This window comes from Plecotus auritus, assembly GCF_963455305.1.
Source record: "Plecotus auritus genome assembly, chromosome: 3".
In the NCBI taxonomy this organism is placed as follows: domain Eukaryota; kingdom Metazoa; phylum Chordata; class Mammalia; order Chiroptera; family Vespertilionidae; genus Plecotus; species Plecotus auritus.
The window spans coordinates 119,756,476-119,770,406 of record NC_137772.1 but is presented as its reverse complement, the minus strand read 5'-3'; the positions used below and the strand labels follow the sequence as shown (position 1 = coordinate 119,770,406).

Genomic DNA, 13,931 nt, shown 5'->3' with positions numbered 1-13,931 from the left:
AAATGCCCAAAGGTAACTGAACTGCCCAGTGATATCATTTTGGGATATTTTCTTTCAGTCATTTTTCCTATGTATTTTAAATATTGTAGAGACATATATTATAACATGCCTCATCCATTTTGACCAAGTATATTACATGTGTTTGCTCTACCATTAACACTCTGTACTTAAAAAATGATTGCATAGCATTACATGAATGTAACAATTTTATTCAGTAATTTTTTAAAATATATTTTTATTGACTTCAGAGAGGAAGAGGGAGAGAGAGATAGAAACATCAGTGATGAGAGAGAACCATTGATTGGCTGCCTCCTGCATGTCCCCTACTGGGGATTGAGCCCGCAGCCTGGGCATGTGCCCTTGATCGGAATTGAACCCAGGACCCTTCAGTCCACAGGCCGATGCTCTATCCACTGAGCCAAGCCGGCCAGGGCAGTAATTTTCTTAATGTTAGACAAATTTTTTTTTATTAGTAGAAATACCACTGCAATGCATATCTTTGTGCAAAGCTGTAAGATTTTACAAGTTCTTTAATTAGATTTTTAGAAGTAGGGTCAAAGGGTAGATCTGTGTATTTTAGTCTTGTGATAGAAATCAGGTTTAGTTTCCAAAAGGGCAGTTGAAGGACAGAAACATTGGCTATTTTACTCTCTTAAATAGCAAATTGATATTGGAAAAAAAAGTCTTGCCTTTGGCTCAGTGGATAGAGTGTCAGTATGCCATGGACTGAAGGGTCCCAGGTTTGATTCTGGTCAAGGGCATGTATCTTGGTTGCAGGCTCGATCCCTGGCCGTGGTTGGGGCACATGCGACAGGCAACTAATTGATGTGTCTCTCTCACATCAATGTTTCTCTCTCTCTGTCTCTCCCCCTCCCTTCCATTCTCTCTAAAAATCATTGGAAAATATCCTCAGGTGAGGATCAACAACAAAAAAGTCTTAATTTGTATTTCTTTGATTAGTGGTATCAATTAGTGATACCAACTTTGCTTTTTGGTATCAATTAGTGCTTTAGATATTTTGTGACTTATTTGTGTTCTTAAGCTATTTCTATATACTGGCCTTTAAAAATTTATTCCAATGGTTTCCTTTTAAATGTAATGTTAATTCATTGCCAGATTGAAACTCTTGAGGTAGAATATTTGATTCTTAAATTTAGACTGGTTTCATCTGGAAGGTTAGGCCAATAAAAATTTAGAAAAATTTTGTTACTTGAAATATTATTTCTAATGCATTTTAATGGAGGTGTTTACCATATTTTTGGCTCTTAGTGTTAATAGCTAGCTAGTGTTTTTGCTGCTGAAGACCTCTTGTGAAATTCACTATTTATGGCCTATTTTATAGGTGACAGTGCTCGATCTGAAGTTTTGAGAGAGAAAATTATTGAATTGGAAATGGAAATAGAAAAATTTAAAGCTGAGAACACATGTTTAGCTAAACTTCGCAGTGAACGAGAAAGTGCCTTAGAAAAACTCAGGTATGTTTGCATCTATAATTTGGGAAAAAATATACAGTGATTCAATTGATATCTTTAAGATCTTATCTAAAATACTGGAAACAATCTTTATCAATCTAACAATATAAATGGAAATGAAATCTGTACCACATGTAAATTTTTCTACTAAATTAAATGACTCATTGTGGTCAAAGATATGTTAAAAGGGAATTCTCTTGGTGATGAAATTTTATTGAAATTTGAAAAGCAGTTTGGGGTTATGAATTCAAGTTCTACATTGGCCAGTGTATTAATTTCCTAGGGCTGCTATAACAAAGTACATACAAACTGGTTGGCTTAAAACAGCAGGAATTTATTTTTTCACGGTTCTGAAGGCTTAGAAATTCAAAGTCACGTTGTCAGCAGAACCATGCTTTTTCTCCTATCTTCTAGTGGTTGCTGACAACTCTTAGCATTTTTGCTGCTGGACATTTGAGTTGTTTCTACCTTTAATTATTGTGAATAATGCTATTATCATTGGTGTACAGATATCTGTTCAAGTTTCTGATTTTAATTCTTTTGGATATATATCCAGGGTGGAATTGCTGGATCATATGGTAATTACTTAATTTTCCTTTTCCATTTATATTTTAGACAGGGTACAAGGGAGGTGGGGAGAAAGAAAGAGAGAGAAAGAGAAACATCGGTGTGAGAGAGACATAGCTTCTGGGTGCTACTGGTTGCCTTCCACTTGTGCCCCGATGGGGGGCATGGAGTGAACCCGCACCCAGGTTTGTGCCTTTGACCTGGAATAGAACTTGCGACCCTTTGGTGCTCAGCTTATTGCTCTACTACTGAACATGCTGGCCAGAGCAAGGAACCATCATACTGTTTTCCACAGTGGCTGCACCAGTTTAGATCAGATAAATCGGTTTGCATATGCTGAACCAACTTTGCATTCAAGGGATGCATCTAACTTGGTCATCCTGTATAATCCTTTTAATGAGCTGTTGAATTTGGTTTTCTAGTCTTTCATTGAGGATTTTTACATCTATATTTGTATTGGCCTATAGTTTTCTAGTGATATCTTTGGCTTTGATATCAGTGATAATAGCCGCATAAAATGAATTTGGAAGTGTTCCTTTTTTCTTTTTTTGGAAGAGTTTAAGAATTGATATTAATTGTTTGAATGTTTGGTAGAATTTTATATATGAAGCCATCTGGTCTTGGACTTTTCTTTGTTGGGAAATTTTTACTGATGCAGTCTATTTGTTTTTTTTTTTTTTTTTTTTAAATATATTTTATTGACATTTTACAGAGAGGAAGGGAGAGGGATAGAGAGCTAGAAACATCGATGAGAGAGAAACATCGATCAGCTGCCTCCTGCACACCTCCCACTGGGGATGTGCCCGCAACCAAGGTACATGCCCTTGACCGGAATCGAACCCGGGACCCTTGAGTCCCCAGGCCGACGCTCTATCCACTGAGCCAAACCGGTTTCGGCGTGTTTTTGTTTTTTTTAATTTAATAAATCTTTATTGTTCAGATTATTACAATTGTTCCTCCTTTTCCCCCCCTATAGCTTTCCTCCACCCGGTTCCCACCCCACCCTCTTCCCTTACCTCCCCCGCACTGTTCTCATCCATAGGTGTACGACCTTTGTCCAGTCTTTTCCCGCGCCCCCACACCCCTTTCCCCCTGAGAATTGTCAGTCCACTCCCTTTCTATGCCCCTGATTCTATTATATTCACCAGTTTATTCTGTTCATCAGATTTTTTTATTCACTTGATTTTTAGATTCACTTGTTGATATGTATTTGTTGTTCATAATTTTTATCTTTACCGTTTTCTTCTTCTTCCTCTTCTTAAAGAATACCTTTCAGCATTTCATATAATACTGGTTTGGTGGTGATAAACTCCTTTAGCTTTTTCTTATCTGTGAAGCTCTTTATCTGACCTTCAATTCTGAATGATAGCTTTGCTGGGTAGAATAATCTTGGTTGTAGGTTCTTGCTATTCATCACTTTGAATATTTCTTGCCACTCCCATCTGGCCTGCATAGTTTCTGTTGAGAAATCAGCTGACAGTCGTATGGGTGCTCCCTTGTAGGTAATTAACTGTTTTTCTCTTGCTGCTTTTAAGATTCTCTCTTTGTCTTTTGCTCTTGGCATTTTAATTATGATGTGTCTTGATGTGGTCCTCTTTGGATTCCTTTTGTTTGGGGTTCTGTGCGCTTCCTGGACTTGTAAGTCTATTTCTTTCACGAGGTGGGTGAAGTTTTCAGTCATTATTTCTTCAAATAGGTTTTCAGTATCTTGCTCTCTCTCTTCTTCTGGCACCCCCATAATTCTGATGTTGGTACGCTTGAAGTTGTCCCAGAGGCTCCTTACACTATCTTCAAATTTTTGGATTCCTTTTTCTTTTTGCTTTTCCCGTTGAGTGTTTTTTGCTTCTTTGTATTTCAAATCTTTGACTTGATTCTTGTGATCCTCTAGTCTGCTGTTAGGTCTCTGTATAATATTTTTTATTTCAGTCAGTGTATGTTTAATTTCTAGTTGATCCTTTTTCATATCCTCGAGGGTCTCGCTAAATTTATCAGCCTTTTCTAGGAAATTGTTGAAAAATCTTATAACTGTGGTTTTGAACTCTATATCCAGTTGTTTTCCTTCATTTCTTTCATTTGTGATATGTTTCTTTGTCTCCTCATTTTCGCTGCTTCCCTGAGTTGGTAGAGTGGCTTTGTGTGCTAGGTGTCCTGTATGGCCCAGTGGCTTAGCCTCCCCATTTACCTGAGGTGGACACTCCTGGTGCACCCCTTTGTGGACTGTGTGTACAGCCTTGTTGTAGTTAAGTCTTGATTGTTGTTGGTATCACTGGGAGGAATTGACCTCCAGGCCAATTGGCTGTGAGGATCAGCTGTGTCTATGCTGGGAGAACTTCTGTGCTGGAGACAGCCTTATGAGACAGGACTTGCAAAATTGTAAAAGCCTCTCTGCTCTGCTTGGATGGGCGGAGTCTCAGGGCTGAGCAGACAGCCTTGGTTTCCCGTCATTCCTGCCCTAATAGGCCCCTGTGTCTCAGTGTCCCTCGGTTATCACTGTAAGCCCCTCTGAGAGAAAGCCACCCTCGAGTTTCACCTGCTGCCAAACAGTCCAGTTTCTCCCCCAATGAATCTGGATTCCCGGATTCTCGCCCGGAATTGGAGTTCAGCACAGTTGGGGGCTTCCGTCTTCCCCCCGCTAGAGAAAGCCAGCGGCACCCTCAGCAGTCAGTCCTCTCTGCATGCACTCGTGCGCCCGCCTCCAAACCTCTGCCTTTCTTGGCTCCCCTGAGTTTCCGTGTGCTCCTCTCTTTTCCCAACAGTCCAGACCCCCTCCGTATGAGTCTGGGACCACAGGGTTTCGCCCAGAACTGGGGTTCAGTGCAGTTGGGAGCTTCTGTCTCTCTCCCGCTAGAGAAAGCTAGCCAGGCAATCAGCCACCCGTCCTCTCTGCACACGTATCTCCGTACTTCAGCCTTTTGCAGCTTCTCTGAGTCTCCGTGTGCCCCTCTCTTTCCTTCTAGTTGTAGAATTTCCACTCAGCCAGCTTTCCTGTGGTTCTGGATGATGTCCGTTCTGTCTTTTAGTTGTAGTTTTGAAATTGTTGTGCAAGGCAGCAGTTTAGGTGTTCACCTATGCCGCCATCTTGGTTTCTCTGCAGTCTATTTGTTATTGATCTGTTCAGACTTTCTATTTCTTCTAGATTCCGTTTTGGCAGGTTGCATGTTTCTAGAAATTTATCCATTTCATCTAGGTTATCATTTTATCTGGGATTATAATTGCTCACAATACGATCTTTTTTTTCTTTTTTTCTGAGGCATTTTTGGAATATCTTCTCTTTCATTAATGATATTTATCTCATTTTTTTTTTTTTTACTTTTTTGTAAAAAAATCTTTATTGTTGAAATTATTACATATGTCCGCACTTCTTTCCCTTCTAGCCCAGCTTTGTCCCATGGCCTTCCCCACCCTATTGTCTGTGTCCATGGGTTATGCATATATATATGCCTACAAGTTCTTTGGTTGATCACTTCCCACCCACCCATCCTCCCCCGCTTTGCCTCTGAGATTCTTTTTTATTTTTTTTATTTTAAATAAATCTTTATTGTTCAGATTATTACAGATGTTCTTTTTTTCCCCCATAGCTCCCCTCCACCTGATTCCCCACCCCACCCCATGCCCTTACCCCCCGCCACTGTCTTCATCCATAGGTGTAAGATTTTTGTCCAATCTCTTCCCGCACCCCTCACACCCCTTTCCCCCTGAGAACTGTCAGTCTACTCCCTTTCTATGTCCCTGATTCTATTATATTCACCAGTCCATTCTGTTCTTCACATTTTTTATTCACTTGATTTTTAGATTCACTTGTTGGTAGGTATGTATTTGATGTCATTTTGTTGTTCATAATTTTTATCTTTACCTTTTTCTTCTTCTTCCTCTTCTTAAAGAATACCCTTCAGCATTTCATGTAATCCTGGTTTGGTGGTGATGAACGCCTTTAGCTTTTTCTTGTCTGTGAAGCTCTTTATCTGACCTTCAACTCTGAATGATAGCTTTGCTGGGTAGAGTAATCTTGGTTGTAGGTTCTTGCTGTTCATCACCTTGAATATTTCTTGCCACTCCCTTCTGGCCTGCATAGTTTCTGCCAAGAAATCAGCTGACAGTCGTATGGGTGCTCCCTTGTAGGTAACTAACCGTTTTTCTCTTGCTGCTTTCAAGATTCTCTCTTTGTCTTTTGCCCTTGGCATTTTAATTATGATGTGTCTTGGTGTGGTCCTCTTTGGATTCCTCTTGTATGGGGTTCTGTGCACTTCCTGGACTTGTAAGTCTATTTCTTTCACTAGGTAGGGAAAGTTTTCTGTCATTATTTCTTCTAATAGGTTTTCAATATTTTGCTCTCTGTCTTCTTCTGGCACCCCAAAAATTCGGATGTTGGTACGCTTAAAGTTGTCCCAGAGGCTCCTTACACTATCTTCATATTTTTGGATTTTTTCTTTTTGTTTTTCTGGTTGGGTGTTTTTTGTTTCCTCATATTTCAGATCTTTGGTTTGATTCTTGGGGTACATTGATCTACAGTTGAGTTTCTGTATATTCTTTATTTCAGACAGTGTATGCTTAATTTCTGACTGGTCCTTTTCCATTTTTTTGGCGTTCTCATTAAGATCCTTAAAGGTCTCACTAAGTTCCTCAGCGGTTTTTAGAAGATTCTTGAGTAACCTTATAAATGTGGTTCTGAACTCTATGTCGTCCAGTAGTTTGCTTTCCTCCATTTCTTTCATTCGTGACATGTTTCTTGGTCTCCGCATTTTGCTGCTTCCTTGTGTTGATGGAGTGGCTTTGTGTGGTAGGTGACCTATAGGGGCCAGTAGCTCAGCCTCCCCAATCACCTGAGGTGGATGCCTTTGGTCCACCCCTTTGTGGGCTGAGTGCAAAGTCTTGGTGTAGTTAAGCCTTGATTGCTGTTGGTACACTGGGAGGAATTGACCTTCAGGCCAATTGGCTGTGAGGACCTGCTGTGTCTATAATGGAAGAACTGCTGTGCTGGAGACACGCTTATGGTGCAGGACTTGTTTCAGGGGGCTTTGGTGCTCATTGAGTCTGCCTCCTGAATGTGTCACTTATGGATGTGAGGAGTTGAAATCTGGTGTCTCACACTGACCACTAGGTACACTGGCTTCTGGATCTCCAATGGGGTGCAGGTCAGCTACTGTCTGAGGCCACCCAGCAGGCACTACAGCGAGAACTACAGTTTTCTCCTCTTTGCTTGGGTTTGGAGGTTTTGGAGCTGTCTGACCTGGGCTGCAAGTTTGCTAGGTTAAGCTGCGATAGGGCAGGTCATTCATATGCTAAAGCCGCTGCTTGGAGCTTGGGTGGGTTTGTAGGTTGTGCGGCGCGGGGTCTCAGGGCGTGACTAGGCTAGGGCGTGGCAAACAGCGATGGCTGCCAGTTAGCCAGCTCTGTGTCTCCGACCGAGTCCCTGCATCCTGCACCCCAGCACAATAAACAATTATTCCTGTGCGCAGCCCTGCAAGCAAGCCTCCCTCACTTTCCGACCCCACGGCAGACAGTCCAGCTTCTCCCCGTAGGAGCCTGGGTCCCCCACGTCTCCTCAGAAACTGGAGTTCGGAGTAATCGGGAGCTTGTCTCCCTTCGGGTTGAAAAAAGCAGCGCTCCCAGTGGCCCGTCGCCAGCTCGATTCGCGCACCTCCGTACCTCAGCTTTTCAGCGCCTGTGCACCCCTCAATGCTGTTTGCTCTTTCCTTCTAGTTGTAGAACTTCCACTCAGCCAGCTTTCCCGTGGTTCTGGGTGATAGACGTTTTATCTTTTAGTTGTAGTTTTGAAATTGTTGTGCGAGGCAGCAGTTTAGGTGTTTACCTACGCCGCCATCTTGGATCCTCTCTGCCTCTGAGATTCTGTAGTCTGTTCTATGCTTCTGTGTCTCTGGATCTATTTTGTTCACCAGTTTATTTTGTTCATTAGATTCCACATACCTGATATGAGTGAAATAATGTGATGCTTGTCTTTCTCTGACTGGCTTATTTCACTTAGCACAATATTCTCCAGGTCCCTCCATTCTGTCTCAAAGGGTAAGAGATCCTTCTTTTTTACAGCTGCATAGTATTCCATGGTATAAATGTACCACATATTTTTTATCCATTCATCTTCTGATGGGCATTTGGGCTGTTTACAGGTCTTAGCTATTGTAAATTGTGCTTCTACAAGCATAGGGATGCTTACCTTCATTCTGATTGGTGTTTGGGTCTCTTAGGATATATTCCTAGAAGTGAGATCACAGTGTCAAATGGCAGTTCCATTTTTAATTTTTTGAGGAAACTCCATACTGTTTTCCATAATGGCTTCACCAGTCTGCATTCCCACTAACAGTGTACTAGGGTTCCCTTTCCTCTACATCCTCACCAGCAATTGTCATTTGTTGATTTGTTGATATAGCCATTCTGACAGGTGTGAGTTGATACCTCACTTTCATTTTAATTTGCATCTCTCTGATGATCAGTGACTTTGAACATTTTCTCATATGTTTCTTGGCTGGCTGTATGTCCACTTTAGAGAAGTATCTATTTAGGACCTTTGCTCATTTTTTAATTGGATTGTTTGTCTTCCTTTTGTTAAGTTGCATGAGTTCCTTATATATTTTGGATATTAACCCTTTTACCAGATATATCATTGCCAGATATGTTCTCCCATACAGTGGGCTCCCATTTTTGTTGTTGATGGTTTCTTTTGCTGTTCAGAAGCTTTTTATTTGGATGTAGTCCCATTTGTTTATTTTCTCCTTAGGTTCCTAGGACAGTAGTCGGCAAACTGCTGGCTCTTTGGCCCCTTGAGTGTGGCTCTTCCACAAAATACCACGGCCTGGATGAGTCTATTTTGAAGAAGTGGCGTTAGAATAAGTTTAAGTTTAAAAAATTTGGCTCTCAAAAGAAATTTCAATCGTACTATTGATATTTGGCTCTGTTGACTAATGAGTTTGCCGACCACTGCCCTAGGAGGTGTATCTGTAAGTATACTGCTACGAGAGATGTCTGAGATTTTGCTGCCTATTTCTTCTAGGATTTTATGGTTTCACAACTTACATTTAAGTCTTTTATTCATTTTGAGTTTATTCTTGTATATGGTGTAAGTTGGTGGTCTAGTTTCATTTTTTTACATGTATCTGTCCAATTTTCCCAGCACCATTTATTGAAGAGACTATCTTGACTGCATTGTATGCTCTTGCCTCCTTTGTGAAATATTAATTGATCGTAATGACTTGGGTCAATTTCTGGGTTCTCTATTCTGTTCCATTGACCTATATGCCTGTTTTTGTGCTAGTACCAGGCTGTTTTGATTATGGTGGCTTTGTAGTATAACTTGAAATCTGGTATTGTGAATCCTCCAACTTTGCTCTTTTCAAGAATGCTGCAGCCTTCGGGGTCTTTTTTGGTTCCATATAAATTTTTGGAGTGTTTGTTCTAGATCTGTGAAATATGCCATTGGTATTTTAATAGGGATCTCATTGAATCAGTGGATTGCCTTGGGTAGTATGGACATTTTAATGACATTGATTCTATCAATCCATGAACATGGTATATTCTTACACTTGTTTATATATTTTTCTATCTCTTTAGTCAACGTCCTTTAGTTTTGCAAGTACAAGTCTTTTACCTCCTTGGTTATGTTTATTCCTAAGTATCTTAATTTTTTTGTTGCAATGGTAAACGGGATTGTTTGTTTAGTTTCTCTTTCTGAGAATTCATTATTGGTGTATAAAAAAGCCATTGATTTTTGGGTGTTGATTTTGTATCCTGCTACATTGCCAAATTCATTTATTAAATCTAGCAGTTTTTTGGTGGAGTCTTTAGGGTTTTCTGTGTACAACATCATGCCATCTGCCAATAATGAATGTTTTACTTCCTCTTTTCCAATTTGGATGCCTTTTTTGTTTTTAATATATTTTTATTGATTATAAAGAGAAAGGGAGAGGGATAGAGAGATAGAAACATCAAAGATGAGAGAAAATCATTGGTCGGCTGCCTCCTGCAAGACCCCTACTGGGGATTGAGCTCGCAACCCAGGTATGTGCCCTTGATCAGAATCGAACCCAGGACCCTCCAGTCCACAGGCTGATGCTCTATCCACTGAGCCAAACCTGCTAGGGCTGAATGCCTTTTATTTCTTCTTCTTGTCTGATTGCTGTGCTAGGACTTCCAATACTGTGTGAATAAGAGTGGTAAAAGTGGACATCCCTGTCTTGTTCCTGTATTTAGGAGAAAAGGTTTTAGTTTTTGCCCGTTAAGTATGATGTTTGCTGTAGGTTTGTCATATATGGCCTTTATCATGGTGAGACATGTTCCCTCTATTCCAACTTAGATCAGAATTTTTATCAAAAATGGGTGTTGGATTTTGTTGAATGCATTTTCTGCTTCTATTGATATGATCATGTGATTTTTGTCTTTCAGTTTGTTTATGTGATGTATCTCGTTTATTGATTTGCGAATATTGTACCAGCCTTGCATCGCTGGAATAAATCCCAGTTGGTCATGGTGCATGATCTTTTTAATATATATATATATATCTATATATAGATATAGATATAGATATATATATTAAAAAAGTATATCTATATATCTATATATCTATATCTATATCTATATCTATATATATCTATATATAGATATATATATATACTTTTTTTTCTTTGTTAATTCTCATCCGAGGATATTTTTCCATTGTTATTTAGGTAGAGTAGAAGAGAGAGAGAAAGACAAAGAGAAACATCGATGTGAGAGAAACACATCAATTGGTGGCCTCCTACACGATCCCTAACCAGGACTCGGGCCAGGGGGGAGCCTGAAACCAAGGTACTTGCCCTTGACTGGAATCGAACCTGGGATCCTTTGGTCCGCAGGCTGATGCTTTAGATACTGAGCCAAACCGGCTAGGACTGATGTTTTGTTTTTTTTTTAAATTGGAGCTATTTTATTTTATTTTATTATATTTTATTGATTTTTTTACAGAGAGGAAGGGAGAAGGATAGAGAGTTAGAAACATTGATGAGAGAGAAACATCAATCAGCTGCCTCTTGCACACCTCCTACTGGGGATGTGCCCGCAAACCAAGGTACATGCCCTTGACCAGAAACGAACCTGGGACCTTTCAGTCCGCAGGCCGACGCTCTGCCCACTGAGCCAAATTGGTTAGGGCGTAGGGCTGATCTTTTTAATATATAGCTGGATCTGATGTGCTAATATTTTGTTGAGTATTTTAGCATCTGTGTTCATCTGGGTTATTGGCCTGTAATTCTCTTTCTTTGTAGTGTCTTTATATGGTTTTGGAATTAGGATAATGCTGGCCTCATATAAAGAGCTTGGAAGTGTTCCTTCCTCTTGGATTAAAAAACAATTTTTAAATAATATATCTTTATTGATTTCAGAGAGGAAGGGAGTGGGAGAGATAGAAACATCAATGATGAGAGAGAATTACTGATTGGCTGCCTCCTACACGCCCCCTACCGGGGATCGAGCTTGCAACCCAGGCATGTGCCCTAACCAGGAATCGAACCTGTGACCTCCTGGTTCATAGGTCGATGCTCAACCATTGAGCCACGCCAGACAGGCAGTGATGAATTCCTTTAAACTTTGTCTGGGAAGCTCTTTATTTGACTGTCTATTTTGAATGATAGCCTTGCTATATATACTAATCTTGGTTTCAGATCCTTGCTTTCCATTACCTTGAGTACTTCATGCCATTCCCTTCTGGCCTGTAGAGTTTCTGATGAGAAATTAGGTGTCTGCCTTATGGAAGGTTCTTTATAGGTAACAGTTTGCTTTTCTCTTGCTGCCTTTAAGATTCTCTCTTTGTCCTGAAATTTTGGCATTTTAATTATGATGTGTCTGGGTGTGGGCCTGTTTGGGTTCTTCTTCCTTGGGATTCTCCATGCCTCCTGAAGTTGTGTAACTTTTTTGTGCCATTATTTTTTCTTCAAACACGTTCTCTATTCCTTTCTCCCTTTCTGCCTCTTCTGACGTACCTGCTATTCGAATATTGTTATGTTTCACATTGTCCCACAGCTCCTTTTTAAACTGTCCTCCTGTTTTTTAATTGTTTTTTCTTTTTGGTTCTCTGATTGAGTGATATTTTTCAACCTGTCTTCTAATTCACTGATTTGATCCACAGCTTCCCCTAATCTGTGTATTCCTTCCAATGTCTTCTTTATTTGTGCCATGTCATTCTTTATTTCTGTTTTCATAGTTACTGTATCTTTTCTCATGCTGTTGAGCATCTTTGCCATCATTATTCTGAACTGTATATCAGATAAATCTCTAATCTCTGTTTCATTTATCTTTTCTTCTTGAGAGTTCTCTGATTCTTTCATTTGAGGGTGGTTTTTTTGCCTCTTCATTTTGGCTCCCTATTTGTTTGTTTCTATGTATTAGTAGATCTGGTATGGCTCCCAGTCTTGGTTAGATGGCTTTATGTAGTAGTTGACCTGTGGGACCCAGTGGCGCAGTCTCTCTGATTACCTGACCTGGGTGCTCGAATGTCCATTGTGCACTTTGTGTTTGCCCTCCAGTTGTAATTGAGTGTTGATTGCTTTTGGCTCATGCGTGCATGGGCTTGCCTCTCAGGCTGGCTGACAGTAAGGCTCAACCTAACAGCGTGCAGGCTGCTGTATCAGTGCTTGTCACACAGCGGAATTAACTTCAGCAGGGAGCCTGCCAATATCTCCCTTTTGATATACTGCTTGTGAAGCTTATTAGATCCTGCTCTAATAAAGCTGGCAACTGGGTTTATTGATTTTGGGCCTCTTTGGAGGGTCTCTGGTGTAGGCCAATGTCAGATGGTGTTTGTGACTGGCCCCGAAAATCTTTTTCAGAGCTATCAGCGATCTAGATGCATGTGGAAAGGTCCAAGCTGTGCGCCAAGGTCTGCTTTTTCTAGCTCCAGCTCCAGAAGCAGGTCATGCAAAGACTCAGAGCACCCAGAGATCAGCTTTTGCTCTGGTTAATTATTAGTGTCAGTCATTTAGTGAGTCTCAGGCTGTAGAGCTTAGTAGCATGTAAACTCCACAGGATGGGGTGAGAGGGTTTCTAATGGGTGGGATAATTGCTCCCCGCTCCCCACCAGGCTAAAGTTGCGTTGATGAGTAAGCTTTGTCTATGAAAGCTGGTTTCTGCAGAATGGGGAAATAATTCAGCACAGGGATCTGGTGGCTGTCCTCTCAGCTCTCTCCCCAGAGCCACCAACCCCAGACCCTCCTCACACAGCTTTAGTTCACTCTGCCCACCCTCTGCTGGAGCCCAAGTTGAGTGGCTGCAAATGAAATTTATTATGTTGGTCCTTTAAGAGGATGCCTGCATTTTTTTGCCCTCTCTTCCTCCCATATAGAACCTGAAGTGTTTTCACAGCAATATGTTATGTGGGCCTCTTTCCTGGTTCAGTTACTCTGGACTAGGGAGCCCAGATTGGGGTTTAAACCCCAGGCTTCTCAGGGGGAACCACCTCCCCCCTACCATGTGAGATCTCTCTCCAGAACTTCAGCTGCTGCCTACAGGCGCTCAGCCATCCCTCTTTACTCCACACTTTCTACCAGTCTTGATGTGACCTCTTCTTTATGTCCTTGGTTATATTCTCCTTTCTCCTCTGACTATAACTTTCAAATACCTGTCTTTCAGTTCAGAGATTCTTTCTTCTGCTTGATTGAGTCTGCTGTTGAGAGTTTCTATTACATTTTTTTTTTTACTTCATCCATTGTATTCTCAGCTTGACAATTTCTGTTTGGTACTTTTTTACAATTTCTCCTCGTTGAACTTCTTATTTTGTTTCATGTGTTGTTTTCCTGATTCTGTTGGGTTATTTATCTGTGTTCTAATGTAGCTTGCTGAGCTTCCTTAAAACAGTTATTTTGAATTCTTTGTCAGGCAATTTGTAGATCTCAATTTCTTGCGGATCAGTTT

The 13,931-nt window shown here is 40.7% G+C and overlaps 1 protein-coding gene across 3 annotated transcripts in view; it reads left to right on the top strand.

Annotated features, from left to right (window-relative positions):
- Window positions 1-13,931, top strand: part of CPAP (centrosome assembly and centriole elongation protein) — a 90,450-nt gene that overhangs the window by 34,849 nt on the left and 41,670 nt on the right. For all 3 annotated transcript variants that reach the window (XM_080662145.1, XM_080662147.1, XM_080662146.1), the window contains one exon: window positions 1,343-1,475. In XM_080662145.1, the coding sequence (XP_080518271.1) occupies window positions 1,343-1,475 (133 nt within the window). The remainder of the gene's footprint in view (window positions 1-1,342; window positions 1,476-13,931) is intronic.